The sequence below is a fragment of the Planococcus citri genome, chromosome 2 (genome assembly GCF_950023065.1).
Source record: "Planococcus citri chromosome 2, ihPlaCitr1.1, whole genome shotgun sequence".
NCBI lineage: Eukaryota > Metazoa > Arthropoda > Insecta > Hemiptera > Pseudococcidae > Planococcus > Planococcus citri.
The window spans coordinates 8,033,502-8,061,283 of NC_088678.1; the positions used below are offsets into that span (position 1 = coordinate 8,033,502).

Here is a 27,782-nt window from a genome sequence, read left to right on the forward strand (position 1 = left end):
AGTCTACTGGCAAAGTTTGAGCAGGGACGTGAGATTGCTGTTTATACACTTTCTCTTTTGACTCAATTTTCAAATGAGTGCATAGCCTAATTATTATGTACTAGGACATAAGGAAAAGGTGTTTATTGCCAAGAATGCCAATAATCATTTTTTAAGTTCTGTTTGGTGATTCTGGTGGTTGAAGGTCTCCTCTTTCAGGTCGCGTGGTCAAAAATCGCCTAAAATGAATTTTTGACTGCTCAATTTTAATTTAGAGCTGATTATACAGGTCCGAATTTTTGTGTTTTTCAACATTAACATTGATTTTACGAGGAAAGTATGCATCCTATGAAAAAAATGCCATGAAGGAAATTGTAGAGCATAAAATTTCCTTTCTGCTTAGAGCTGGTTATTTTTTTGTAGGATGCTTTGTTAAAAAGCTATTTGCGAAAAACAGAGACGTATGGGACTTTTAAAAAAAAAGCTTTTCTAAAAAATTGATGTTTCGGCAATGAGATACCTCTCCATAGGTCACCCAAAAATCAAGTTAACGAATATAACGCGGCCTAACATCGAGTACTATCAGGCCTATGGGGTGACGCGTCGAGCGCATGCACAGCAACGAAGTTACAGGTGGGACGTGAGTTTGTATTTTATACAAAACGTTATGAGTTTACCTGTATGCGGCTATATATAAATAAATATGTTACCGTTAAAGTATTTATGCCAGGTAATGTATGAAATAACTAGTTATTTCATACATTAACGAAAAAGTGTGAAATCGAATTTTCTTCTACACATTACCTAGTTATTTCATACATACACGAGGTGTGTTTAGTTAAAGTGTGAATTCAATGAATGAACTGCGATAAAGTAAGAAATGAAGGTTAATTCAAAGCTACAACATATATGAAGGGTCATTCCACTTCAATTCGACCAAGAAATGGTAAGGGTCGGCGATCATTTTAAAATTTTTCCTGTGGAAAGACCTTCCGAAGGGATGACCAATGGCGCAAATCGCAGCCCTCTAGCCCTTTTTTAAAAATGGAACTTTTCCCCATAGTTAGGGCTTTTGAAAGGCTTTTTTGGTGATATCATAAAAATCAGTGTTGCCCCTTTTTTTCATACGAAAAATCAGCTTGAAAAGTTTCAAAACGTAGTTTTCATATCGTTCCAACTCTCAAAAATGCCGAAAAAAATATATTATGGACAACTTTTCATGCTAAGCAACATACTAAAAAATGGGGATGGCATTATGTCGTAAAGTCGATTTAAAAAAATTGAAAGTTTGCAAAAAATGTGATTTTTTAAAATTAGAACATGAAAAAAAAGTGTTGACTGGCGAAGTTGACCCATTTAACTCCATATTTTTACGTATCCGTTAAAAAAGTTGAAAAATACCCTTCACTTGATGAAAAACTTACCACAAAAATATTTTCAACAGCTCATTTCATGATTTAACTGATCACACATAGCTATTTCATGGAATAACTAGATTATTCATACATTACCTAGGTGAACTGTGAACAATTTACTAGCATTAAATACTTTTTCGTTAATGTATGAAATAACTAGTTATTTCATACATTACCTGGAGTAAATACTTTAACGGTAACATATATATAAATAAATATATAAATATTCTAGGGGGTAAACTCGTAACTTTTTTATAGATTAACCAGCAAACTCATAATGTTTTGACAAACTCGTAACCTTTTTAGGACGTGACTTTTCGATGAGGTGCCATATGAATCTACAAGGTGTGGGGAGTCTACTGACAAAGTTTGAGCAGGGACGTGAGATTGCTGTTTATACACTTTCTCATTTGACTCAATTTTCAAATGAATGCATAGCCTAATTATTACCTACGAGGACATGAGAAAAAGGTGCTTATTGCCAAGAATCATTTTATTCATTTTTTACGTTCTGTTTGGTGATTCTGGTGGTTGAAGGTCTCCTCTTTCACATGGCGTGGTCAAAAATCGTCTAAAATGAATTTTTGACTGCTCAATTTCAATTTAAAGTTGATTATACAGGTCCGAATTTTTGTGTTTTTCAACATAAACATTGATTTTACGAGGAAAGTATGCATCCTATGAAAAAAATGCAATGAAGGAAATTGTAGAGCATAAAATTTCCTTTCTGCTCAGAGCTGGTTATTTTTTTGTAGGATGCTTTGTTCAAAAAGCATTTGCGAAAAACATGGATGCATAGGACTCGAAAAAAAAAGCTTTCCTGAGAAATTGATGTTTCGGCAATGAGCAACTTTTCCACAGGGCCCCCAAAAATCAAGTTAACGAATATAACGCGGCCTAACATCGAGTACTATCAGGCCTATGGGGTGACGCATCGAGCGTATGCACAGTAACGAAGTTACAGATGGGACGTGAGTTTGTATTTTATACAAAACGTTATGAGTTTACCTGTATGCGGCTATATATAAATAAATAAATAAATATACTCATAATTGATGTACTTGTGGCACCATTTTATATACTTTACACACGTTCAGGCACCAAAATTTACGTTGTGGCACCACCAAATGGTGCCACAACGTATTTTAATTAAAATCGTGTGGAATGTCATCAGGGAGTTGCCAGGGGTCGTTAGGCAAATTTTTGTGATGGTGCCACAACGACATTTAAAAGTCCCTTATAATATACTGGTAAAATTATATAGTCAACAGACGTTGTGGCACCATTTTCAGGTCTCATTGGTTTTCGATGTATTCTTTTGTGAAAATTCATTGTAAAATGTTTCGATTAGATGGCGCTGTTGCTTATACCCTTAATCATCACTCTATACTCATATAATATAGGGGCACCAGTTGGTTTTTATTAATGAATAAACCGTTGCCAGAAAAACGCTCGCGTAAATGACTAAGTTTTCTTCACTTGCTACCTGGTGCCACAACGACGTTCAACTAAATGGTGCCATAACGTTACAAAAGTAGATATTGATATATATAAACTTATCTCGTTTTGCGCCATATGTCTTATCGTGATCAGCACACTCAAAACGTCAAGAAAACCCACCCCCATCCAAATTCTCAACCATCATGACAAATACAATACCTTACTTTTCCGTTTCACGGCAAAGTCGGTAAAAATGTATGCTTTATTATACAGTGGTAATACAAGGTCGAATATATTTCAAATTTTTTAAAGACAATTTTTTGTATTATTAATTAAGATTGGAGCATCTTTCAGGGCCACACGATATTTTTAATCCATTCGAGGTAAAATGCAACTTTGGTATAGGCTCCTGGTGTTTCCATATCTCCACATATTGCCGATCCAAAAGATGTGATTCCTAATATATTCCACATGCATACTTGTTTATCCACCGGTTTCTGTAGTGGACCTCCGGAGTCACCCTGTGCATGAAATTTGATTAGTAAAAGCTGCTGATTTTTATAGTGTAAAAAAAATCAATGAAGTGATAACTCAGTCGTGAGTCGTTTTAGATGTTCAAATCTTGAAAAAAATCCAGCAGGGAAGTTTTTTTTGTATGCTAGAAAAATCGTCCTAGCAAGAGAATTTTTGAACTTGAATTCTACCATTTGAACAAAACCAAGCAAAGCTTGGTCGAAACAGAACATCCTCAAACCCTCGTAACTAAAATTTAAGGTCTTGAAGTTCATTTTTGGATTTTTGAAAATTTAAAAAATTCAAAAAAACATCTACCTATCGAGAGTAATTTTTACTTCTTTATAGTCCGGCATATGACAATATGAGTAATTGCACATTTGCACCCCGCCCTCATCGCCGATCCTCCGGAACAGCTTTTTTATTAAAGGGGATATCCTAAGGAACATTTTAAAGCAAACTTTGCCAAAAAAAAAGTTGGCCTTGCTTAAAAAATGACGGTCATTTTGATTGACAGGTCAGCCAAAATCGCAGATTTTGCGTTTCAACAGAGGACTTGCACGAAATTTTTCAAATCTTACGCAGGTAGATCGAAAGATCATGCAAAGATTTATCACCTGTCAAAATCTAAAGTGCTGAAGTGCGTTTTTCGATTTTTGGTGAATTTGTAAAAATCCAATTCATGCCAAAAATGAGGGAAAAAATCAATCAACATGCCAAATCGATTGGTAGCGGTTTAAACCTGTTTGGAGCAGTTCTGGAGCCTCCAGCAGATACAAAAAAATCAATAAAGTGATGGGTGAGTTGTGAGTCGTTCTAGACATTCAAATCTTGAACGACTTATAGCCTTGGTCGATTTCTATTGGGTAACCTTTCAATCGTTTCAACAGATTACCAAAGAATTCCAGGAATGCCAGTACAAAAGTGAATTTTTGATCAATTTGTGAATTCCAAATCGACATTTAAAAAAGCCTGGACTTTGAACATTTCGTCATTTTTCAAGATGGAAATTTTTTTAAACGATTAAAATTTCTTCTTCGAGCCGAATTTATGCTCGATGTTTTACTTACTGGGCATGTATCTGCGCCATGGACAAATTCTCCAGCACATATCATTGAATTAGGGTCGTAATCATTTCCAAAATTTTCAACGCATTTTTTATCATCGAGGAACGAAATGCTGGCTTTTAATAAATGATCGCTGGTTCTTTCGACTGTGAAACGAAAAAAAAAAATTGTATCTGCGAATACATATAAGGAGCATACTTGATACTTATTCAAGTGGCATTTATTTACCTGCACTTGTTCTTCCCCATCCAGTAATCTTTCCTGTGGTGTTTACTGGAACCGAGGTGGATGTATATAGACACGCTGGTCGCACATATGGACTCATTTCAACGGTAGTATTCAATTCGAAAAGAGCAATATCGTGTAATCTTGACTTTGATGTATAATTTGGATGTTGATAGACTTTTTTTATTTTATAAACAGCTGGCTTGGCGTCGTCTGTTTTCGAATTTACTTTCAGGTCTCCTAATAAAACCCATTGTGTTGGTCCACTGAAAATTTAAAAAAAAAAAAATACCAGGGTATTAGAAATCTGTTACCAAGTGTATAAGTAAATGCTTCGTTGAATTCAAATATAGCTGAACCAACTGTAAAGAAACATCTTGGTGGCATCGTGCTAAACTCAGAACGAATTTTTCACTTATCAATGAGCCACCACAATTCCATGAAACCTTTTCGAAACTGCTTCCGGAACCGATCAGAGCCTGTGCTTATCAAAAATACTGGATTAATTTGAATTCAAATCCATTGTTATTTTTGAAGCTAAAATTAATGTAAAGTTGTAAAATTTTGGTTTAAGGTACCATATGAGGGTATTCTTTAGGTTTCGCTTGTATTCCTCCGACGATTAGAGGTTCTACATTCGCGCAGTCCATTGTGTTGAACGATTGTTCTGGTTTTCCAGCCATTGGCGGTTGCAATTTCTTGACGTATCGATAATTAGCGTATTCCGCACATTCTGTAATAGATGTTGCTAATGTAATGAATTTTTTTCCTACTTTATTTGCTTAGAATTTTATTTCTAACATTGGTTATTTGTATTTACTTTGCAGGGCTACAGATACTGCATCTTTGGAGTTTGTCGTCGCTGTTGGGTTGTTTGTGGAGTTCTATCGTTTGAACAAATACGAGTACTCAGGTTAGTTCAAATTTATAATATGTATGTATGAACAAGTAGGTAGCCAGATATATGCGTAATGTAGGAATTTTTACTTGCCAGAGAAATTTTTGATTTAACGTCTGCGCTGGTATTTGTGGTTGGCTGATTTGAGGTTTTACTCAGTTCTCCTTCTGCTTTACTCGAGACTGTATCGAGCAAACAATATGATTAATTCGTTGAGTATACATTTCATTGTTGGACGAGATTGATTGAGATACATCCCATTTCAGATGGGATAGCTGGTTGTATCTTTATTCAAAAATTGGCACCAAATTTTTAAAATTCATCAAATTAATAGAGCGGGCAGATAGCGGTTTCAAAAAGGAAAAAATTGGCACATAAATTTTTTCTTCGGGAATGTGTTCGGATGGACACTCTGAACCACCAAAAAAAAGCCGACTCTCCTACCCCTGGAGGAAAATTTTTTAGGGGACTGAAACCGGTTCCGATTCACGTTTTTTGCGTTTTACTCCGTAAATATTAGGTTTTTGAGAAAGACTACCATGACAAAAAATGTTCCCCTTCAAATTCTTGACAATTTGATACTACGCTCGATACCCATTCCTCAAGGGGGGTGTCCAAAAAAAGGGGTGGAAAGAGCAGATATTTCAAAAAAGGTCAGTCCAATAAATTGATCAAAATTACCACTTAAAATCATTCGTTTTCGCTCAAATTTTTTTTACAAAGTCCACTCACCCAACTACCAATCAAACTACCATTGGTTTGTCTTTAACCCTCCTCGGGAGTTCGTAAGGGTTGCTTGATTTTTCAAGTAACACACTACTGAATCATATATTTGAAAAATATATCTGGACGTGCGATATATCGAATAGTATATGTTTTCGAGGTCGCTGAATACGAATATGAACTTATTTTTTGAATACAACCCCTGAAAGCCCCTCTGTGCCCCAAAATGGGGGTCGAAATTTTGAAAAATCGTGAAAAGTCGAGTGATATATCGAATGGTACGTTTTTGAGGTCGCCGAGTGCGAATATGAACTTATTTTTTCGGTCCCACCCCCCCAATGTCTCTCTGTGCCCCAAAATGAGGGTGAAAATTTTGAAAAATTGTGAAAAGTCGAGTGATATATCGACTTTTATGTTTTTGAGACACTAAACTGGAATATGCACTTTTTTCCTGCTCTACTTACGATTCCTCAAAATCCCCTTACGCCCCCTAAATAGAATACAATTTTTACTTCATAAAGCTAGAAAGCTGTTTTGGTATGTTTTCTATTTTCGATTCCTTAAATCGACTGAAAACACTTTCAAGCCATTTCGATTCGTTTTGGAACTACCAGCAGATTTTTGAAAATTTTTGGTTGCATTTTGTGGAAATTTCAACTCCCAGAAATCTGCAAGAGACACTCCAGAAGTGCTCAAAATAACTCCAAAACGTCTGCTTAGTTACTAGAAATTTTAATTTTTTTAAATAATTTTTTGGCAACGATTTAAAAAGTTTACCAAAAATCAAAAAATGGACTTGAAATGCCTAGAATTGAAATTTTTGCTGTTGGGTATTTTTGCATGCTCTTTAGTTTTAGTTCACGTACTTAGTTTTGTTCAAAAATTTTCCTGGTTGGAATCCCTCTCTCCTTCTCAGTTATCTCCACATCAAAGTTTCAATGAATGATTATTACCAACTTCAGACCCTCATTTTGGGGCACAGAAGGGCTTTGAGGGGTTGTAGGCAAAAAATAAGTTCATATTCGTACGCAGCGATTTCGAAAACATACCATTCAATATGTCACTCGACTTTTTACATTTTTTCAAAATTTTGGCCTTTTTTGGGACAGTTGAGAGCTGTGAGGGGTTGGGCCCAAAAAATATGGCCATATTCGTGCTCAGCGACTTCGAAAACATTCAAGCCGATATATCACTCGACTTTTCACGATTTTTCAAAATTTTCACCCTCGTTTTGGGGCACAGAGAGACATTGGGGGGTGGGACCGAAAAAATAAGTTCATATTCGCACTCGGCGACCTCGAAAACGTACCATTCGATATATCACTCGACTTTTCACGATTTTTCAAAATTTTGACCCCCATTTTGGGGCACAAAGGGGCTTCACAGGGGTTGTATTCAAAAAATAAGTTCATATTCGTATTCAGCGACCTCGAAAACATAATATACTATTCGATATATCGCACGTCCAGATTTATTTTTCAAATAATATTATATGATTCAGTAGTGTGTTACTTGAAAAATCAAGCAACCCTTACGAACTCCCGAGGAGGGTTGAAGCCAAACCAATGGTAGTTTGATTAGTAGTTGGGTGAGTAGACTTTGTAAAAAAAATTTGAGCGAAAACGAATGATTTTAAGTGGTAATTTTGATCAATTTATTGGACTGACCTTTTTTGAAATATCTGCTCTTTCCACCCCTTTTTTTGGACACCCCCTTGAGGAATGGGTATCGAGCGTAGTATCAAATTGTCGAGAATTTGAAGGGGAACATTTTTCGTCATGGTAGTTTTTCTCAAAAACCTAATATTTACGGAGTAAAACGCAAAAAACGTGAATCGGAACCGGTTTCAGTCCCCTAAAAAATTTTCCTCCAGGGGTAGGAGAGTCGGCTTTTTTTTGGTGGTTCAGAGGGTCCATCCGAACACATTCCCGAAGAAAAAATTTATGTGCCAATTTTTTCGTTTTTGCCCCTGCTTTTTTACGTTATTTTCTCGCTCTATAAAGAAAGTTTTGAAATATATGTTTGAAAATACCCTCCTCCCTTCCTCAATTTGGTAATTTTATTTTAAGATGCTTGCATTTTTTTTATGGGGGAAAAATCGAAGTTTAGTTTGTTTTTATTGTTAGCTTGGTTCTTATTTTTGTCAACACTTTCTGCAATCCAAGATGCAAACAATTAAGGATACACCAAATTAAAAATTAGTGATCGAGTGAACTCACCTATGATGCTCAATACGAGTATAGAAATGCACGTCCACATAACACATTTCATTTGGATAGTCATTTTAGCGCAATTAACACAACTTTCTGGTTTTGGCGAATTACTTTGAACTGAAAATATTAGTACCTAATAACCAAAAAATATCAACTGAAATTATTTCGGTACATTTGTTTGCATGAAGGAAAAAATGAATGAACTGAATTTTCTTATAGATACGAAAGACTGAATATTTACATGTTTAAAAACGCGTCTTTTCTCTAACATAGACCATCAATTCTATTTTGAATAACTTGTTTTTTCAAGATCATATCAGCAAACTGCCTTAAATTAATTGAATGCAGCGACTATAAATTCGTTCAACTCTTGACGAAAATAATACGTTATTTTTCTGCAGGTTTTTCCATAATTACCTAATGAACCGAAAGTTACGCGATGGGACTTCGATTTTTTTATTATATTTTTGTTAAATTCATTGGGGTTGGTTATAGGAAGAGTTTGGACATCCGGTATTTCACTTCAACTTGAATATTTTTGACTCAGATGAAACAATTTTTGATTATCAAATTTACGCAAAAATGAGAAAAAAATCAAAATTTTACCAAAGAAGTCTTGCATTTTATCAATTGATGAGTTATGAGTAGTACCATTAATAAATCTTGCTCTTTAGCGCTAAAATGTTTCGCTTTTTTGATAAAAATGGTCAAGAAGATCTGCCTTTTACTGAAATTATCGTGAAAGTCTCATTTTCTGTCAAAATTATCGAAAATTTTTGCTTTTAGACTAAATTGTCTAGAATTGTCTAATTTTTTTTTTTGCGAAAAAGATGCTAAGAATTGTGTTGTGTTTTGCATCCGAAAACTGTGTCGTGTTTTTGCCAGTAATTGCTAAAAAAAACTTTTCTTTTACTGAAATTGTCAAAAGTCTCGTATTCATTGCCAGAAATCGCAAAAACTCTCAATTTTTGGTCTGAAATTACCAAAAAAATCTTTTTTTTTCAATGTTGCTAAATATTTTGTAGTTCAACTTTTTTGGCAAAAATTGGAAAAAGGAATAGCCGAAATGTCCTGCCTTTTGCTGAAATTAATTAAGTTTCTATCGAGTTTCATTTTTAGATTTTAAATGGAAACGAAAAGTTTTGTGTTTTTTGATAATTTTTTTTGCATTAAAAATGTATATACCTACTGATTGCCTATGTTTTGTCACTTTTTTGGTTACTTTTTCGAGCGTTTCGAGTTATAGTCCGGCATATGACAATAGGAGTTATTGCACCACCCCCCCCCCCCGCCGATCCTCCGGGACAACTTTTTTCTTAAAGGGGACATCATAAGGAACATTTTAAAGCAAACTTGCCAAAAAAAAAAGTTTGTCTTACTTACAAAATGGCTGCCATTTTGATTGACAGGTCAGCCGAAATCGCAGATTTTTCGTTTTAACATAGGACTTGCACGAACTTTTACAAACTTTACAAAGGTAGATCGAAAGATCATGCAAAAATTCATCACCGGTCAAAATTTCAAGTGCTAAAGTTCGTTTTTCGATTTTTGGTGAATTTTTGAAAATTGAATTTAGGCCAAAAATGAGGGAAAAAATCAAAATTTTACCAAATTGACCGAGAAAGCTGAAATTTAGGATATACCCCATTTTCAACATGACAAATCGATTGGAAACGGTTTCAACCCATTTTGAGCAGTTCTGGAGCCTCCAGCAAATTTTTGAAACTCCAAATTCCCACAAAATTCCATCAAATTGTAGTTGTAAAGCTAAAATTTATTCTAAAAACTAATTTCAATACGCTACGAAGTACTGCAGGTGAATTTCAAGTCGTTTTGAAGCCTCCAGCGACTTTTTTAAAATTCCTGAAGCCTCCAGTAGATTTTTGAAACTGTAAATTTTCACAAAATTTCATCAAATGGAGATGGGAAGCTGAAATTTACTCTACACTCCAATTTTAACACCCTCTGAAAACGACTTCTGGTGGATTTCAAGTCATTTTAGAGCCTCCAGCGACTTTTTTGAAAATTACTGGAGTCTCCAGTAGATTTTTGAAACTTGAAATTTCCCCAAAATTTCATCAAACTGAGACGGAGAGTCGAAATTCATTCTGCAAACTAATTTCAATACGCTAAAAAGTTGACTGCTGGTGAATTTCAAGTCGTTTTGGAGCCTCCAGCAACTTTTTGAAAGGTAGTATGACGTTTTTTTAGAAAATTGAAATTTCCTAAAAGTAGCTGGAAGCTTCAAAATTATTTGAAACCACCATGTAGTCTGCGAAGTAAATTTCAGCTTGCCAACTCCATTTGATAAATTAATGTTGTGGGAATTTCAAGTTTCAAAAATCTACTGGAGGCTCCAGGAATTTTCAAAAAAGTCGCTGGAGGCCCTAAAATGACTTGAACCCACCTGAAGTCGTCTTCAGAGGGTGTTAAAATTGGAGTGTAGAGTAAATTTCAGCTTTCCATCTCCATTTGATAAAATTTTGTGAAAATTAAAAGTTTCAAAAATCTTCTGGAGGCTCCATTAATTTTCAAACAAAGTCGCTGGAGGCCATAACATGACTTGAATCCACCTGAAGTCGTTTTCAGAGGTTGTTAAAATTGGAGTGTAGAGTAAATTTCAGCTTCCCATCTCCATTTGATGGAATTTTGTGAAAATTTAAAGTTTCAAAAATCTACTGGAGGCTTCAGGGATTTTCAAAAAGTCGCTGGAGGCTTCAAAACGACTTGAAATTCACCTGCAGTCCTTCGTAGCGTATTGTAATTCATTTTTAGAATAAATTTTAGCTCTATAACTCCAATTTGATGGAATTTTGTGGGAATTTCGAGTTTCAAAAATTTGCTGGAGGCTCCAGAACTGCTCAAAATGGGTTGAAACAGTTTCCAATCGATTTGTCATGTCGAAAATAAGGTATATCTCAAATTTCAGCTTTCTTGGTCAATTTGGTAAAATTTTGATTTTTCCCTCAGTTTTAGCCCAAATTCAATTTTCAAAAATTCACCAAAAATCGAAAAACTCACTTTAGCACTTGAAATTTTGACAGGTGATGAATTTTTGCATGATCTTTCGATCTATCTTTGTAAAGTTTTAAAAAGTTTGTGCAAGTCCTATGTTAAAACGCAAAATCTGCGATTTCGGCTGACCTGTCAATCAAAATGGCCGCCATTTTGTAAGTAAGGCCAACTTTTTTCTTGGCAAGTTTGCTTTAAAATGTTCCTTAGGATGTCCCCTTTAAGAAAAAAGTTGTCCCGGAGGGTCGGCGGGGGGGGGCAATTACTCATACTGTCATATGCCGGACTATTAATTATGAAGATCAATTTTGAAATTAAAAAAAAAGAAAGTAGACCCGCGAAGTGAGTGCAAAAGCATGCGAAACTTCATGTTTAGAGCGAGGGTTTAAACGTGGGGCCCCGGATGTCCCTGGCGATCGCCAGTTGACATCACAGACCCTTGAACAAAAAAAAATCCCGAGTACTAATCTAGCATTTATTGTTTCGAAATACAATTTTTAATAATCAAAAATATCTTTTGGCTGTTTGAAAAAAAAAAATAATTAACGGAAATGGCGACATTCTCTTTTATAAATTTGCCACTGTGAAGGCCAAACAATACTCTGGATCCAATCCAAATAGTACGATACTTTGGTATAAACTGCGGGTTGTTCGTTAGTATTTCCACAAATTCCAGAACCAAAAGATGTTACTCCTATGACATTCCACATGCAACTTTCATTTGGTATCAGCATTTGCAGCGAACCTCCTGAATCACTCTGTTGGAAAACAAATGAGTTTTATTTCGAATATACGTATCTGGAGAGCAATTTTTCTCGTACTAATGAGTGATCCTAGTGTACCTTGCATGGTGTTTTGTCCTTACGGAAGTCTTCAGCGCAAATCATAGTATTTGAATCGTACCCACGAGCCAGATTAGCGCGATTGACTTGAAATGCATATGTAGTTCTGCATTTCTGATGATCGACCATTTTCATGGTTGATGCCAGTAACATATCACTGGTTTGTTTGACTGTAAAATTAAAATCGAATGTTGGAAAACTGCTAACATTATACATATGAGTACTGAGCGAAGATATTTTCTGTGTACCTGCGTCTATTCCTTCCCAGCCTGTAAAGCTTTTGCTTTACCAGCCTGTAACGCTTGGTTTAAAGAGGATAGGTAAATCAGTGGCTATAGGTAAATCAGTGGCTGAAGTATACAGACAAGCTGGTCTTGCATTAGGACTAAGTTCGACAGTGGTGTTCAATTGTAAAAGTGAAATGTCGTGGTAGAAAGACGGTGACTTGTAATTCGGGTGGTTGTAAACTTTGACTATGCTGTAAACTTTCAACTGGGCGTGGTTCTCTGTTGTGAATCTATTCAAGTCTCCTAGTAAAACCCATCTTGGCGGACCCCTGAAAAAATAAGAGAGAAAATCCAAAAGACAATAATTTTTGAAATGAAATGTTTGTAGTGTAGGTTTTTTTGAAAAAGATGTAGGCACTCGAGTGAGGATTTCCACTCACGATGTACGATCAGTGCAATGTGCAGAACTCATGATGAATTTTTCACTGATTAAACTGCCACCGCAATCCCACGAGACGTTTTTGAATTCTTTTCCATATCCAATGAGAGCCTGTGTTTTACAAAATCAATCATTTTATTTGTATTTTTATCGCTGTTTTTTGTGACATTAGAAAAAATTCATAACATAAATATGACACGTAAAGTTGAACTTGAAAATGAGTGTAAGTATGTAGGTATCTGGTATATTTTTGATTGATAATTCGTCTACCATATGAGGATATTTTTTGGCTGCGGGTTCGCCTGGATTTCCTTTATCCATTAATGTTTCCGTAAGCATGCAGTCTACCTCGACATGATATTTTCCTTTATCGGCTAGTAGAAGAGTAGGTCGCAATATTTTCACGTATTGATATCTTCCATACTCTTGGCATTCTAAATCAGGGACCATAATACGGTTATGGTTATAAAAATGACTATAGCAAATTATTTTTTTTACGTCCAGTTGTTTGGATATAGGTTTCAAACTTGAATATTCAATGCATTATGAGAAAATATGAATGTTTAGTGTACACTCACTTTGCAGTGCTATTGCAGTGGAATTCCTGGAAACGGATGACCCAAGATCTTGTTCTCGAATTACCTATACAATGAAGCATGCGTAATTGTGTACATGCATAATTGTACATATTTTCTTATCAATTTTTTTTTCTCAGCTACAGAGTGTCCAAGAATAAGAGATTTTGATGTTATCAAAAAGGGAAAAAATTTTGTGCTTGAAAATTATTTGCAAGTTGAATAATTATTTGAAAACCGGGTGTTTGAGTGATTGTGTCAATGAAATAGAAGATAATGTTATTTTGTTTTGCATTGAAAGAATAACTAGAAAACACATTTTTTCTATTGTTATTCTGTTGTGTTGACAATTTTGTCTGTGTAATTTTAGGTTTGTTTGTGCCTGAAACGTTTTGTGTGGCAATTGGTGGTAACACTGATGTTCACAATCATGTTGTACATTCGCCTAAAGCTCTCTAATACAAGTATGGAAATAGATTACCTATACTCTTAAGATAGTCATATCATTTCATGTAAGTTTTACGTCCTGCTTACGCATCAAATCAGCTGTTCACGTACAACGTTGCACCCCATTGGTTGCTCCCAGGGGTGATAACCTTGATTATTTTAATTACAATTACGGTTTCACTCCAATTTTTCCTTGAAATTTTTCGGTTTTCAGTTCGGTTTTGGTTTTGAAATTCAAAATTTCAGTTTTCGGTTTTTGTTTTTATCTTATTTACAAAAATTTCAGTTTCAGTTTTGGTTTTCGGTTTTACATAATTTTTTTTCTAATATCTTACATTCAAAATTTCTCAATCTCAGGAAACAAAGTAAGGTAAAGTGGGGTAATTCCGATATGGGGTAATTCCGATAGCAAGCCCTAGCTTTGTTGCAAAACACATTTTGGCACAAATGATGAAGAAAGTAGGTAGTTTTAGTGCTAACCTACACTCATTAATGATCAGATGGTTCATCTGCTCTGTTTTGTCAAGTCTGTGCAGTGTTCAAAATCTGAATGCCCAAATCCTTTGCCGCAAAAAACAGTGCACTTTTGAAACTAGTTTTTATCGTTCAAAACTTGTTGAAAAATTCTGTTTAGAAGCTGATATTTGATGAATACGTGTTAAAGTGTCAGTACCTCTTTTGATTTTGCTTTTATAATTATTTGTTTGGTGGCATTGAATTATTAAACATGTCGATCATTTTTCATGCTGCGGGGTAATTCCGATAGCCCCAGCAAAATTGTCCTGCAATGTTTTTTTCTCTGTTTTGATGTATTATAGTTTTAGGGGGTCGAAATTATCAAAGAAAATCCCCAAAACGGGGCATTTTTCTCTAGTTGGTCTAGTTTTCAAAAATTATGCCTCAAAAATGCATATTTGTAAAAAAATTTAATTTTTGTTCTAATGATTCAATTTACATGAAATAAAAACCTAAATATGCAATAAATGGTATATTTCAACATTACTGGCTCGGAATTACCCTGGGAGAATTCCTTTCCTTATAAAACTCATTATCGGAATTACCCCATTTTTAGGGTAATTCTGATAACTCAATCTTCCAAAATGTTTTTTCAATTATATGTATGAAGCCTTCACACAAATCACTCTTCAATATAGTCAATGTGTAGCTGAAGGACGCAGGAATAAAGTTGTTACATCATTTTTGCCCCAAAATGTACAGGAAATCCAAAAAATGAGAAATTGCTAAAATTTTGAATTTTGCCATCGGAATTACCCCACTTTACCTTAGTGCATAATGTCCTTTTATTTAATCAAATACTACAGGTTATGGGCCCAGTGACTTTCTGGTGACCTACTAGTCTTTGTTTTTCTCTGTTTATTGCGCTCTAGTTGTGTTTTGGTTTGAATTCAAACAGAGGAAATGGCTACTGTTGTTGAAAGGTACTACAGCAGTTCTGATGCAGCATGTTTTAAAAGGTAAAGATTGTTTAGAGTGGGAATACCAAGTGAAGACGCAACTGAGAAACTAATGCTGCATTACCACAATCTAAGAAGAAGATCCGTCAAAGCTGTCAGATAATGTGAAAAATGAAGCAATGGATGCGATCCTTGGGATGCTGGATAATCATATGCTCAGTGCGTTTATGTCTGCATCATGTCTGTATGAAGTAATGGCTAATGGAAATGTTACTTGAAAGATACGCTCCTAAAAATTTTGGCGTTTCTGTTGGTTTAAGAACGCAGCTCTCAAAGATATGTGAAGACCAGTTTGAAATAATGGAAGATTATGTAAATGAAGTATCCACCCTCGTGCATCAATTGTGTATGCAAGATGGTACCATTACTGATTCCAAGCATATTTACTACCTGGAGAATGATTGAGCTGAAGATTGTTTAGAAGCATGTTCAACAATTAGAGCGGTGTTACAGACTGGTAAGTCTTTGTTGAAGATATCAATAATATTATTCTTGAAGAGAAAAAGCCAATAGTTCAGAAAGCAGTGGTTGAAACAAAAGTGTCGGTTGTAACAAGTGTTGGAGTCTAGTTCCAGTCAGATCAAAGCAGCGATGGTAGCAGCAACAGTTCCAGCTGCGAAAGCTCCTATCAGCTATAGGTGTTAGGGGAGTGGAGGCAAAGTACTAAATGCAATAAATGTGGCAAGTATGGCCATGAAGAGGCTAAGTGTCAGAGCTCTGAGATGGATAAAGGGAAAACAACAACCTTTCTTAGTGGATATAAGGCTTGTTAGGAATCAGTAACGGTACCATATTGCATACACAATTGATGCACAAGGGTGAATACTTTGTTTACATAATCTTCCATTATTTCAAACTGGCCTACATATCATGTACCTTACCTTTGAGAGCTGGGTTCATAAACCAACAGAAATGCCAAAATTTTTAGGAGTGTATCTTTCAAGTAACATTTCCATTACTTCATACAGACATGATGCAGACGTAACCACATATTTTTTATCATGATTTTGACCATTTGTGTTCTTTTTTTTTATCAAGCTTTCATTCGCTCTATAGAACTTTTGTGCGTATTAATTTTATATCTAGCTTTTATGCATTTTTATCATGCTTTTGTGTGGATCTGCTTTTATATTGATCGTTCATTAAAATTGTAAGTTGTATTTGCATAGTTGTTAGTGTTTTTTATCAGAACAAAATTGTGGGGGAGTGTTGTGTTGACAGTTTTGTCTGTGGTAATTTTAGCAATTTTTTTTTGTGACTGAAACATTTTGTGTGGTGATTGGTGGTAACATTGATGTTCACATGTTGTACTAAAGCTCTTTAATACAAGTATGGAAATAGATTATGCTCTTAAGATAGTCATAGCATTTTACATATGTGTTACGTACTGCGCGTGGCAGGTTGGTGTCGTCACACTTTGGAGCAACCAATAGGGTGCGACGTTGTACAATGTGAGCAGATTTGATATGTGCGCAATAGGTAAAACTTACGCAAAATGCTAAGACTATCTTAAGAGCATATCTATTTCCACGCGGAAAAAAAAATTAATAAAAATTACTATTTCAGTATAGTAACCAGATCCCATTCAAAAATAATAGTGATTTTTACTCAGCCAAAAAATACATTTTACCTATAGAATTAGGTAACATTTATTTCTCTCATAGTAAAATTTACTAATCCCATAGTAAAAATCACAATATTTTTGAATGGGATCCAGTTACTGTGTGAAATAGTAAAAATTATCCATACTTTTTTTTTTTTTGTGCATACTTGTATTAAAGAGCTTCATGTTGCACATTCGCTGTAGATTATGAAGAATCTAGTTATTCTATGAAATAGCGAGGTGTGATCAGGTAAATCATGAAATGAACTGTTAAAAATTGAGGTTCACTGAGGTCGATAGCAAATTCAACTTAGAATTTTTTGACATGGCTATAACTGTGCCAGATGAACAGGAAGACTTGTACCAAGCGAAATAATTGGGAAAACGTGTTCAAAAATTGACATTTTTTTTTCTTTTTGTAAAAAATCTCAAAATCTGTTCCTCATGACATATCCTTTTCATCAGTCATCTTGAATTCAAAAAGTATGACCTTTTTGATATTGCAAACCCGCGTGTCTCTCTATCTCAATTTATAAAAAAGTTTCACCACTTTCAATGCTAAACAAATAAAACCTTGAAAAATTCAAAAGTTTCATTTTTTTTACTCTCATTTAAAGATCTGGCGCAGTTATTAGCCACATCAAAATACAGTATTCTACGTGAAATTTGCTATCAAACCCACCAAACCTCAATTTTTAACAGTTCATTTTCATGATTTAACTGATCACACTTCGACGCTATTTCATAGAATAACTAGATTCTTCATACATTACCCAGATGAACTGTGAACAATTTACTTGCATTAAGTACTTTTTTGTTAATGTATGAATTAGTTATTTCATACATTACCTGGAGTAAACACATTAACAGTAACACCTATACATAGGTATAACCTATTTTCGACCTGCCAAATAAGTCGACTGTTGGTGAGTTGAAGTCATTTTTGAGCCTTCAGTGATTTTTTGAAAATTCATGGTGCCTCGAGGTGAATTTTTTGAAACTTGAAATTTCCTAGACTGCAGGTAAATTTCAATTTGTTTTGGAGCTTCCAGAGATTTTTGGAAATTACTGAAGGCTCCAACTGATTTTTCAATGCTCAAAATTCTCGAAAAATTTTACCAAACAGAGCTGGACATTCAAAATTAGTTCTCAAATTTCAGCTTTTTAGTCAATTTGATGAAATTTTGATTTTTTTCTCAGCTTTCTAGGTCAATTTGATAAGATTTTGATTATTTTCTCATTTTGAGTCACTTTTAACTCATAATGAAAGTGTCTGCTGAATTTGGTCAAAATCCGTCGACTTTTTTTTCGCGATCACCCTAATCTACGTAGATACATATTTATCGTGTTGGCAAAAAACCAACAACCTAAAATGGTATCGAATTTTTTATTTTTGCATACCTGATGTGATGGAGGTGGTGATGAAGTTGTTGCTGGGATAATATTTGATGGATTGCAGCATATTTTTATATCTTTTTTGGAAAGTTCATCCCGAAAGCCACACGGTAAAGCTCGCTTACTTTCAATAAGTTCTTTTGTATTAGAACAGTTGAAGTAATTAATGCAAATCTGCCCGTATTTGCTGCAGTTGTCTTCAAAATCAAACTCTGAAATTTTAAACACGCACCTACCTAATTAGTAATTAAGTTACTGTGATTTCTCGCGCAAAAAAGTAACTTATTATTTAGATTTCCACTCAAAAACGAATCAGTTTCTGAGAAACAACTTGCTTGGGAAATGTTAATGGTGACTACGAGTTGTCATCCAGTAAATTATTAGTTATAGTAATCGTGAAAAATCTATAATCGCTCACCTTTTGCTTGACTATTACAACGATACGCTAACAGCAAAACTAGAAGAATTGAATTCATTGAATCGCAGACCATTGACATTCGGCACAGTGACATTGTGAAAAAAAATTTAAAAACACTTCAACTTGATGTAAGTACATAAAATAAATTGAAAAAAAAACTGTGTAAAGGATAATTTACATATGAATTCCAATGCTGTGATACCGCACCGAATCTGAACTTTGTCTATGAGATGGGTGCCAGCCTTTATACTACATTGTGACCGACTGACCGTACACACGTTGAAACCGACCATATCGGTGTGAAAATTAGTTTTTTTAGGTACGAATATATCAGTCCAGTTCCACTAGTTTTGCTGGAGCGTTTGTGTTTATTACCTACATACGTATTCTCCGGCAAAACTGAGCTAAACATGGTCTTGAAAAACGTTTCTTGTTTGCTTTGTGTGAACATAACTGCGTAAAATGGGTATTCACAGTGATTTGTTGCAGCGAAACAAAATCTGATCATGAATGCACTCATTTTTTTATTTCCTTTTTTTTCATCTTTTTCATTACTTCAATTTTGAGGTCAATCTGGTGGCATAGAGAATAAAATTTCCAACAACCTGTTAACGATTTATTTTCCTTCTCGAAGCATTAGTTTTTCCATTTTTTTTTTTTTTTTTTTTTTTTTTTTTTTTTTTTTTTTCATAAAACAAAAACCTTATGATTAGGTATATTGCAAAATTTCATTTTTTTAATTTAAAATTTGAATGATGAGTTTGAAAATGAAAATCAAACAAGACTCGAATGAAGCGAGAGCAAAAGCTCATTTTGGGATGTAAAAAAAATACGCTTTTTCAGGTGAATAGTACATTTTTTGGCTTGAACATTTTTTCAAATTTGAATGATATATTTTTTTAAAATTTTAATTTGAAAAAAAAACTAACAAGGGCTCAAACAAAGCGAGGACAAAACCTTTCAAGAATTCGTATTTTGAGAGATAAAAATGATTTTTAAAAAAATTATAATTATATTTTTTGTAGGTTTAGGAATGAATTGAATATTAGGTAATTAAAACTCCCAATTTTGAAATAAAAGAAAAGCAAATAGACCCGAGTGAAGCGAAGGCAAAAGTTTGTATGTAAAACTACATGCTTAGAGAGAGTGAAAATAATACTGTATTTTTGGTTTAAACAGGTTTAAACAAAATACCACAGGGGCCCGTTAGTATCTCAGGGCCCCTGGGGATCGATCTAGTCAAAATCGTAGGCGAGTCCACCACCAATGTTAGCCCTGCTAATTGCAATCCCCCTCGCCCCAAAACAAAACAAAAATACGGATCACTAATGTACCATTTATTGTTTCAAAATACTATTTTCAATAATTGAAAATATATTTTGGCTGTTTGAACAAAAATAAAGAAAAGGAAGTGATGATACTCTCTTTTATAAAATTTCCACTGTCACGGCCAAACAATACTCTGGATCCAATCCAAAGAGTACGATACTTTGGTATAAACTGAAGGTTCTTGGTTATTTCCACAATTTCCAGGACCAAAAGATGTCACTCCTATGACATTCCACATGCAACTTGCATTTGGTATCGGGATTTGCAGCGGACCTCCTGAGTCACCCTATTTCAAAACAAATTACTTTTATTTCAAATCTACATAAATATTGAGAGCAATGTTTCTCGTATTAATAATCCTATATTACCAGGCATGTATCTCTGCCCTTCTCGGTGTCTCCTGCGCAAATCATAGTATTTGAATCATACCCACGTTCCAGCTTAGCACGTTTCTCTTGACATTTTGTGCAATTCTGATGATCGACCACCATAATGGTTGCTTTTAGTAACTTATCGCTGGGTTTTTCGGCTGTAAAATTAATCAAATTTTGGAAAACTGCTAACATACCTACTTAATAATATGTATATGAGCACTAAGCCAAGATATTTTCTACCTGCGCCCGTTCCTCCCCAGCCAGTAATGCTTGCTCTAGTGTTGATGAGTGAATCAGTGTTTGAAGTATATAGACAAGCTGGCCTTACATAAGGGCTAAATTCGACAGTGGTGTTCAATTGGAAAAGTGAAATGTCGTGGTAGTAAGATGATGACTTGTAATTCGGGTGGTTGTAAACTTTGACAATGCTGTAAACTTTTCGCTGGGGGTCGTCCTTTGTTGGGAATTTATTCAAGGCTCCTAGTAAAACCCATCGTGGTGGACCCCTGAAAAAAGAGAAGAGAGAGAATCAAGAAGACAATTTTTGTAATGAAACATTTGAGGGGTTCCATGGAAAAAGCGTCTTAGTCAATTTTTTTTTGTTTTTCTAATTTTCACAATTTTGAATATGTTTAAAATTATTTTTTTTTATCAATTCTACCATATCAGTAATAATTAGAGTGTGCTCCCATGAAAAAAAAAGAATCGGAAAATATTTGCTCATAGAAAAAAAATTCAAGTCTATTTGAACTTGTAAAAATCGGTAAAAAATATTTGACCAAGGCCTCTCTTCCATTTAACCTCTCATTTGTAGTGTAGGTTTTTTGAAAAAAAAAACCATCCAAGTGAGAATTTCAACTCACAAAATATTATTATCAGTGCAATGTGCAGCACTCATGATGAATTTTTCACTGATTAAACTGCCACCACAATTCCACGAGACGCTTTCGAATTCTTTTCCATATCCAATGAGAGCCTGTGTTTTACAAAATCAATCATTTTATTTGTATTTTTATCACTGTTGTGCTTGAAAATGGGAAAAATTTATGAAATATGACACGTCAAGTTGAACTTATGATTCGTCTACCATATGAGGATATTCTTTGGCTTCGGCTGGAGTTCCTTTTGCAATCAATGGTTGCGCATTCACGCAATCTAGCATATCGTAGTAATGTCCTTCCTCGCCTGGTAGGTTAGGATCTTGCCATTTTTTCACGTATCGATATCTTCCATACTCTTGGCATTCTAAATCCGGGACCATAATGTGGTTATGTGGTTATAGAAATGACTACAGTAAATTATTATTATTTTTTGACGTCCAGTTGTTTGGAAATAAGTTTCAAACCTAAATATTCAGTGCATTATGAGAAAAGATAAATTTTTATTGTACACTCACTTTGCAGTGCTACCGCAGTGGAATTCCTGGAACTTTGAGTATTCTTTGGCAGTTCTGGTGACTTAATATCTTGTTCGCGAATTACCTACAATGAAGAATTCATACACGTATTTTCTTCTTAATTTTTTCTGTCGGGTATTTCATTTTAACTTACTAGGGGGGAGCCCCAACCGACAGAAAAATGTTTGAACCGGACAAAGCGAAATTGAAATCGCATACAAGAATATATCTTCATAGTCGGGGAGCCCACATAAGGATCTATTGCACCCCCCCTCCCCGTCGATCAACTGGGACAATTTTTTTCTCAAACAGGGAGTCCTACGGAACATTTCTAGCCCTTGTCGTAAAAGAAAAGTGACCCTACTTACAAAATGGCGGCCATATAGATTGGCAGGTCAGCCGAAATGGCAGATTGGTAGATCGAAAGATCAGACGAAAATTTATCACCTGTCAAAGTTTCAAAAGCTAAAATGCTTTTTTCGATTTTTGGTGAATTTTTGAAAATCAAATTCAGCCCAAAAATGAGGGAATAAATCAAAATTTTACCGAACTGACCAAGAAAGCTTAAATTCGGGATGTACCCTATTTTCGACATGTCAAATCGATTGGAAACTGTTTGAAACCGTTTTGAGTAGTTCTGGAGCCTCCCTATTGACAATTTTACTAGCAGAATGCTAGCATTAGTAGCACCCACCTAGCATGAGTAGCAGGAAACTAGCATGATACTAGCGTTATGCTAGCATGAAATGAACTAGCATAACATGCTGGCAAAATGCCAGCTTATTACTAGCATGATACAAACTAGCAAGAAGTATGTTAGCAATGAGCTAGCTACATGCTAGCAACATAACTACCGAATGAAGCTAGCATTTCCCGCTAGCAAAATGCTATCATATACCTAGTATGAGATGAGCTAGCACAATACATGCTAGCAATATGCTAGTTAAACTCTTGCCCCTTAATTACCAAGTGATGCTAGCAGTTCATACTAGCATGATGCTATCATATCGCTAGCATGGGGTAAGCTAGCAAAATGTATGCGAGCAATGTGCTAGTCAAACCCTTGCCTCATAATTACCTAGTATTGTCAGTTGTCCCTGCTAGCATGATGCTATCATATTGCTAATGTGAGATTATCTAGCAAAATGTATGCTAGGGATATGCTAGTTAAAACCCAGCACCATAATTATCGAGTGATCCCAGCAGTTCCTGCTAGCAAAATTCTGCCATAATACTAGCCTGAGATGAGCTAGCACAATGTACGCTAGCATCATGCTAGTTATATCCTAGCATCATAATTACCGAGCGATGCTGGCAGTTTCTCCTAGCATAAAGCTACCATGTTGCTAGCATGATATGAGCTAGTAAAAAGTACACTATCCATACACTAGTTAATCATAGCAGAATAATTATCTTATTAACAATTTTACTAGCAGAATGCTAGCATTAGTAGCAGAATACTAGCACAGTGCTAGCATGGAATCAACTAGCAGATTACCAGTTAGAATGGTGTTAGCACTTAGCACTTTGCCAGCAGACATTTTATCGGAAAATTCGTCCTAGCATAGAACTGGTATGATGCTAGCATGAGGTGAACTAGCAAAAGACAGGCCATCAATTTGCTGGTTACATGCTAGCAGCATAACCACCGAGTAAAGCTAGCAGTCACTACTAGCATATTGCTAGTGCATTGCTAGCACCCTGTAATGGTGCTAGCATGAGGTGAACTAGCAAAAGGCATGCTAGCAATCTGCTAGTTACATGCTAGAAATACAATCACGGGTAAACTTGCACTAGTCTACTGCTAGCGCTATTCTAACCTTGGTAAAGCTAGCAGTCCAAGTACCAGCATGGTGCTGGATTTCTGCTAAAAGACTTCTTATCCAGGTGCTAGCAGTCAAGTGCTAGCATAATGCTAGCAAATTGCTAGCGTTGTACTTTATCATGATACACTTAACTTCTCTTATAGATGAAGTATGTAGTCAAGTCGAATATAAGCTCAATACAGTTTCTTGTTTAAATTAAGAAGAGTGAAGTGTGCAAACTAATCACTCAGTTTATACTAGCACAAGATGCTAGTGCAATGCTAGTTCTAAACTAGCATTGTAGGGCAATTGCCCATTTTTGGATATTTTTGGGAAACTATACCATTAATTAAAAATACCCTATTCTTTTATAAAGAAATTGATTTTATTCTAGCATTACACTAATTATGCACATGCTAGCATATGGTAGCAAAAAGCTAGCAATATCATGCTAGCACCAGTAGCACCATTTTGAACACCTCCACTAGCATATCTGCTAGCAAACTAACGCTAGCATAATGCTAGTCCCCCTGCTAGAATTATGCCAATTGTATGCCAGCATATGCTAGAAATATGCTAGCATGACTATGCTAGCACCAATGGCACCATTTTGAACACCTGTACTAGCATATCTGCTAGCAAACCATCGCTAGCATAATGCTAGAAAAATGCTGCTAGCGTGGTGCTAGTACCATTTTCCTAGCATTGTGCTGGCAACAGTTTGCTAGCAGATATGCTAGGAAAGGTGTTCAAAATGATGCAACCAGTGCTAGCATGGTCATGCTAGCACTGTTGCTAGCATTCTGCCACTTGAAATTGTCAATAGGGCTCCAGCAGATCTTTGAAACTCGAAATTCCTACAAAATTTCATCAAATGGAGTTGGAAAGCCGAAATTGATTCTGCAAACTAATTTCAATACGCTACGAAGTCAACAGCAGGTAGATTTCCAGTCGTTTTGGAGCCTCCAGTGGGTTTTTGAAAATTACTGGAGCCTCCAGTAGATTTTTGAAACCATCAAATGGGAATGGAAAGCCGAAATTTACTCTTCACTCCAATTGTAACAGCCTCTGAAGACGACTTCAGGTGTGTTCAAGTCATTTTGGAGCCTCCAGCGACTTTCTGAAAATTACTGGAGCTTCCAGTAGATTTTTGAAACTTGAAATTATCCAAAATTTCATAAAATGGGAATGGAAAGCCGAAATTTACTCGTCACTCCAATTTCAACAGCCTCTGAAGACGACTTCAGGCGGGTTCAAGTCATTTTGTAGCCTCCAACGACTTTATGAAAATACCGGAGTCTCCATCAGATTTTTGAAACTTGAAATTCCCACACAGTCTTATCAAAATGGAGTTGGCAAGCTGAAATTTACTTAGCAAACTAATTTCAATGCGATATGAAGTCGACTGCATGGTGGTTTCAAATGGTTTTGAAGCTTCCAGCTACTTTTTGGAAATTTCAATTTCCCAAAAACCGCCATACGTACAACGTTTCAAAAAGTCGCTGGAGGTTTTAAAATTACTTGAAATTCACCTGTAGTCGACTTCATAGCGTATTGAAATTAGTTTGCATAATGAATTTTTGGTTTCCATCTCCATTTCTTAGTTGATTGGATATGTACATATGTACGAGTACGTATGTAGCTTCACGTCGTTTTTAAGCCTCCTGTTGATACGTAATGCATTATTTTAGAAAAAATACTTAGAAATACGATTTAGAATATTAGGGTTTAAAAATATATTTATTATGGTAGGTTTCAAAGTTCATGTACGTAATTTTACGCGGTTCCCACGGAAGGGATCGCAACGTCTGTATGTGTGCATTATTTAAAAAAAAATCGAATCGAAATGCGAGCCTGAGACTTCTGGAATATATCAATAATATGTTGCAGTTAAGTGCTCGTCATGTTTACATCCTACTAATTGGTTTTAGGCGGACACTTGCCTGCAGTACATTTTAAACTCCTCGAGAATCGAGGGTGAGATGGAATGGGCGAGGTTTGCGGTAATTTGTCTCCCTCGTATGTAGAAATATGGTATTTTCTTATACTTTTAAAAAAATATAGAAAAACAGTTGTAATACTGATGTTGTCGTGTGCTGATGCGTTTTTATTTCATCTCCGAGTATTTTTTCTTCGCGTCGAGTATAGGCGAATTTTGAAAAATAAAAATCATTATTTTAGAGCTTTAAGCTCAACTAACACCTCCAGGGGTGGATCATCCAGAAAAACAAGTTGGCGGTTTTTGATCAAATTTTGCAGATACTTTCAATCAGCTCTGTAGTGCACCTGCAGGGAAGACTTAGGCCCTCAAAGGAAGAGAATTTTTGAAAACATATTTTTTTTTGCTGTAGTCCTCAACTCAACGCGTTTTTGGTTACATGGTCGGGTGTCATATGAACGTGTTTGTTCTGTGTCGATTTATGCTGTTGACGTAAAAATCCAAAACCAATTCCGGAGTTCTATAATACTGAACGGTTGAAAGTTTGCAAATCACCAATTCTCGGATAATTTCGTGTTTTGAAAATTTTTGCTTCGAAGATATTTTGCATTAGTTACCTATTCTTAATGTACTCAAAGAAATAATTCTTGACGCAGGGAAAATCTTTTTAAACGCAGTGGTGCCAAATTTTTGGCCCTTTCGGTTACTTTTCTCGTTCTTTTGAAATTACCAATAATGGCCGAAAATTTGGCATCACTGTGTTCCAAAATTGTACATTTTTCTCTGCGAATCAGGGCAAATTTTTAAAGAACACGTCGAGTAGAGGTTGGAGCAAAAAAACATGATTTTTTTGAAAATGCTCTCTCTTTGATGGCTCATAATGGTACATATATCCCCTCCAGGTACACCCCCGAAGCTAAAATTTTCTCTAAGTAACTTTCAACTCAAACTAAAAGTTTCTGCTAAATTTAGTCAAAATCCGCCGATTTTTTTTTTCGCGATCCACCCTAATATTGTGGGTAAGTATTTATCGTTAGCAAAAAGGTTATAAATTCAAATGGTATCGAGTTTTTTTTTTTCACGACTTACGTACTCACCTCAGGTGATAAAGATGTTGATGAAGTTGTTGCTGGGATAATATCTGATGGATTGCAGCATATTTTTATGACTTTTTTGAAAATTTTACCCCGAAAACCACATGGTAAAGCTTGCTTACTATCAATAAGCTGTTTTGTGCTGGAACAGTTGATGTTATTTACGCAAATCTGTCCGTATTTGCTGCAGTTGTCTTTAAAATTAAACTCTGAAATTTTAAACATGTGCCTACTTAATTATTAGGCTACCTACTGTGGTGTTTCGGCAAAAAAATTTAGCTTAAATTTCCAACTCAATAATGAATAATTTTTAAAGGAACAAATTATTTTGGGAAATGATTTCATATCAAAGTTTTTGAACTTGGAAGTTGGTGATTTTTGAAATATTTCTTATGTGAATTGACTATTTTGAAAAAATTACGCCAAATATACAAATAACTGTTTTTGATTATTTACAACCAAAAAATTGAGATAGCTTTTTTCTGCGATTCTCGATTTTGAAAATTCCAAAGTTCACGAGAAAATACAATTTTTTTCATACAAGTTGGAAATCGTGCGAGTACATAGTGATTATGAATTGTCATCTAGCTAATTGTTATGACAATCGTAAAAAATTTGTAATCGCTTACCTTTTGCTTGACCATTACAAAGAAACGTTAATAGGAAAACTTGAAGAATTAACATTATTGAATCGCAGAACATTGACATTCGACACACTGACATTATGAAATAAATTTTTAAAACACTTAAACTTTATAAATTTCAGTACTGTGATACCACCGAATGTGTACTCCGTCATAGAGTTAGATGCCAGCCTTTATATGTGGGTACCTAGGTACATGGCTACATACTCGTACTGCATATAAATAGGGTAGGAGAATTATTGCATTTCGTACCGCACGTGGTCTCATAACGGTTCTCATGCGCGATGAATGATAT

At 35.2% G+C, this 27,782-nt stretch overlaps 3 protein-coding genes across 3 annotated transcripts; all 3 read right to left on the minus strand.

Moving 5' to 3' along the window:
• Positions 1-3,066: 3,066 nt before the first annotated feature.
• LOC135834460 (kallikrein-15-like) lies at positions 3,067-8,774 on the minus strand. Its single transcript, XM_065348340.1, has 9 exons — positions 8,715-8,774; positions 8,480-8,606; positions 5,631-5,719; positions 5,460-5,523; positions 5,218-5,372; positions 5,003-5,118; positions 4,643-4,905; positions 4,418-4,560; positions 3,067-3,355 (listed from the first exon to the last, which is right to left on the minus strand). Exons 1-9 carry the CDS (start codon positions 8,742-8,744, stop codon positions 3,185-3,187), a joined length of 1,158 nt encoding a protein of 385 aa, XP_065204412.1. The 5' UTR covers positions 8,745-8,774; the 3' UTR covers positions 3,067-3,184.
• Positions 8,775-12,333: 3,559 nt separating this feature from the next.
• Positions 12,334-20,132, minus strand: LOC135834463 (serine protease snake-like). The gene is made up of 7 exons (XM_065348343.1): positions 18,907-20,132; positions 18,495-18,700; positions 13,572-13,635; positions 13,264-13,427; positions 12,995-13,104; positions 12,576-12,883; positions 12,334-12,497 (listed from the first exon to the last, which is right to left on the minus strand). The coding sequence occupies exons 1-6, from the start codon at positions 18,998-19,000 to the stop codon at positions 12,613-12,615; spliced, it is 909 nt and encodes a 302-aa protein (XP_065204415.1). The 5' UTR covers positions 19,001-20,132; the 3' UTR covers positions 12,334-12,497; positions 12,576-12,612.
• A 96-nt stretch (positions 20,133-20,228) lies between these two features.
• Positions 20,229-27,683, minus strand: LOC135834459 (serine protease snake-like). The gene is made up of 8 exons (XM_065348339.1): positions 27,473-27,683; positions 26,847-27,052; positions 22,006-22,090; positions 21,697-21,854; positions 21,473-21,585; positions 20,850-21,115; positions 20,604-20,764; positions 20,229-20,521 (listed from the first exon to the last, which is right to left on the minus strand). The coding sequence occupies exons 1-8, from the start codon at positions 27,564-27,566 to the stop codon at positions 20,351-20,353; spliced, it is 1,254 nt and encodes a 417-aa protein (XP_065204411.1). The 5' UTR covers positions 27,567-27,683; the 3' UTR covers positions 20,229-20,350.
• Positions 27,684-27,782: the final 99 nt, after the last annotated feature.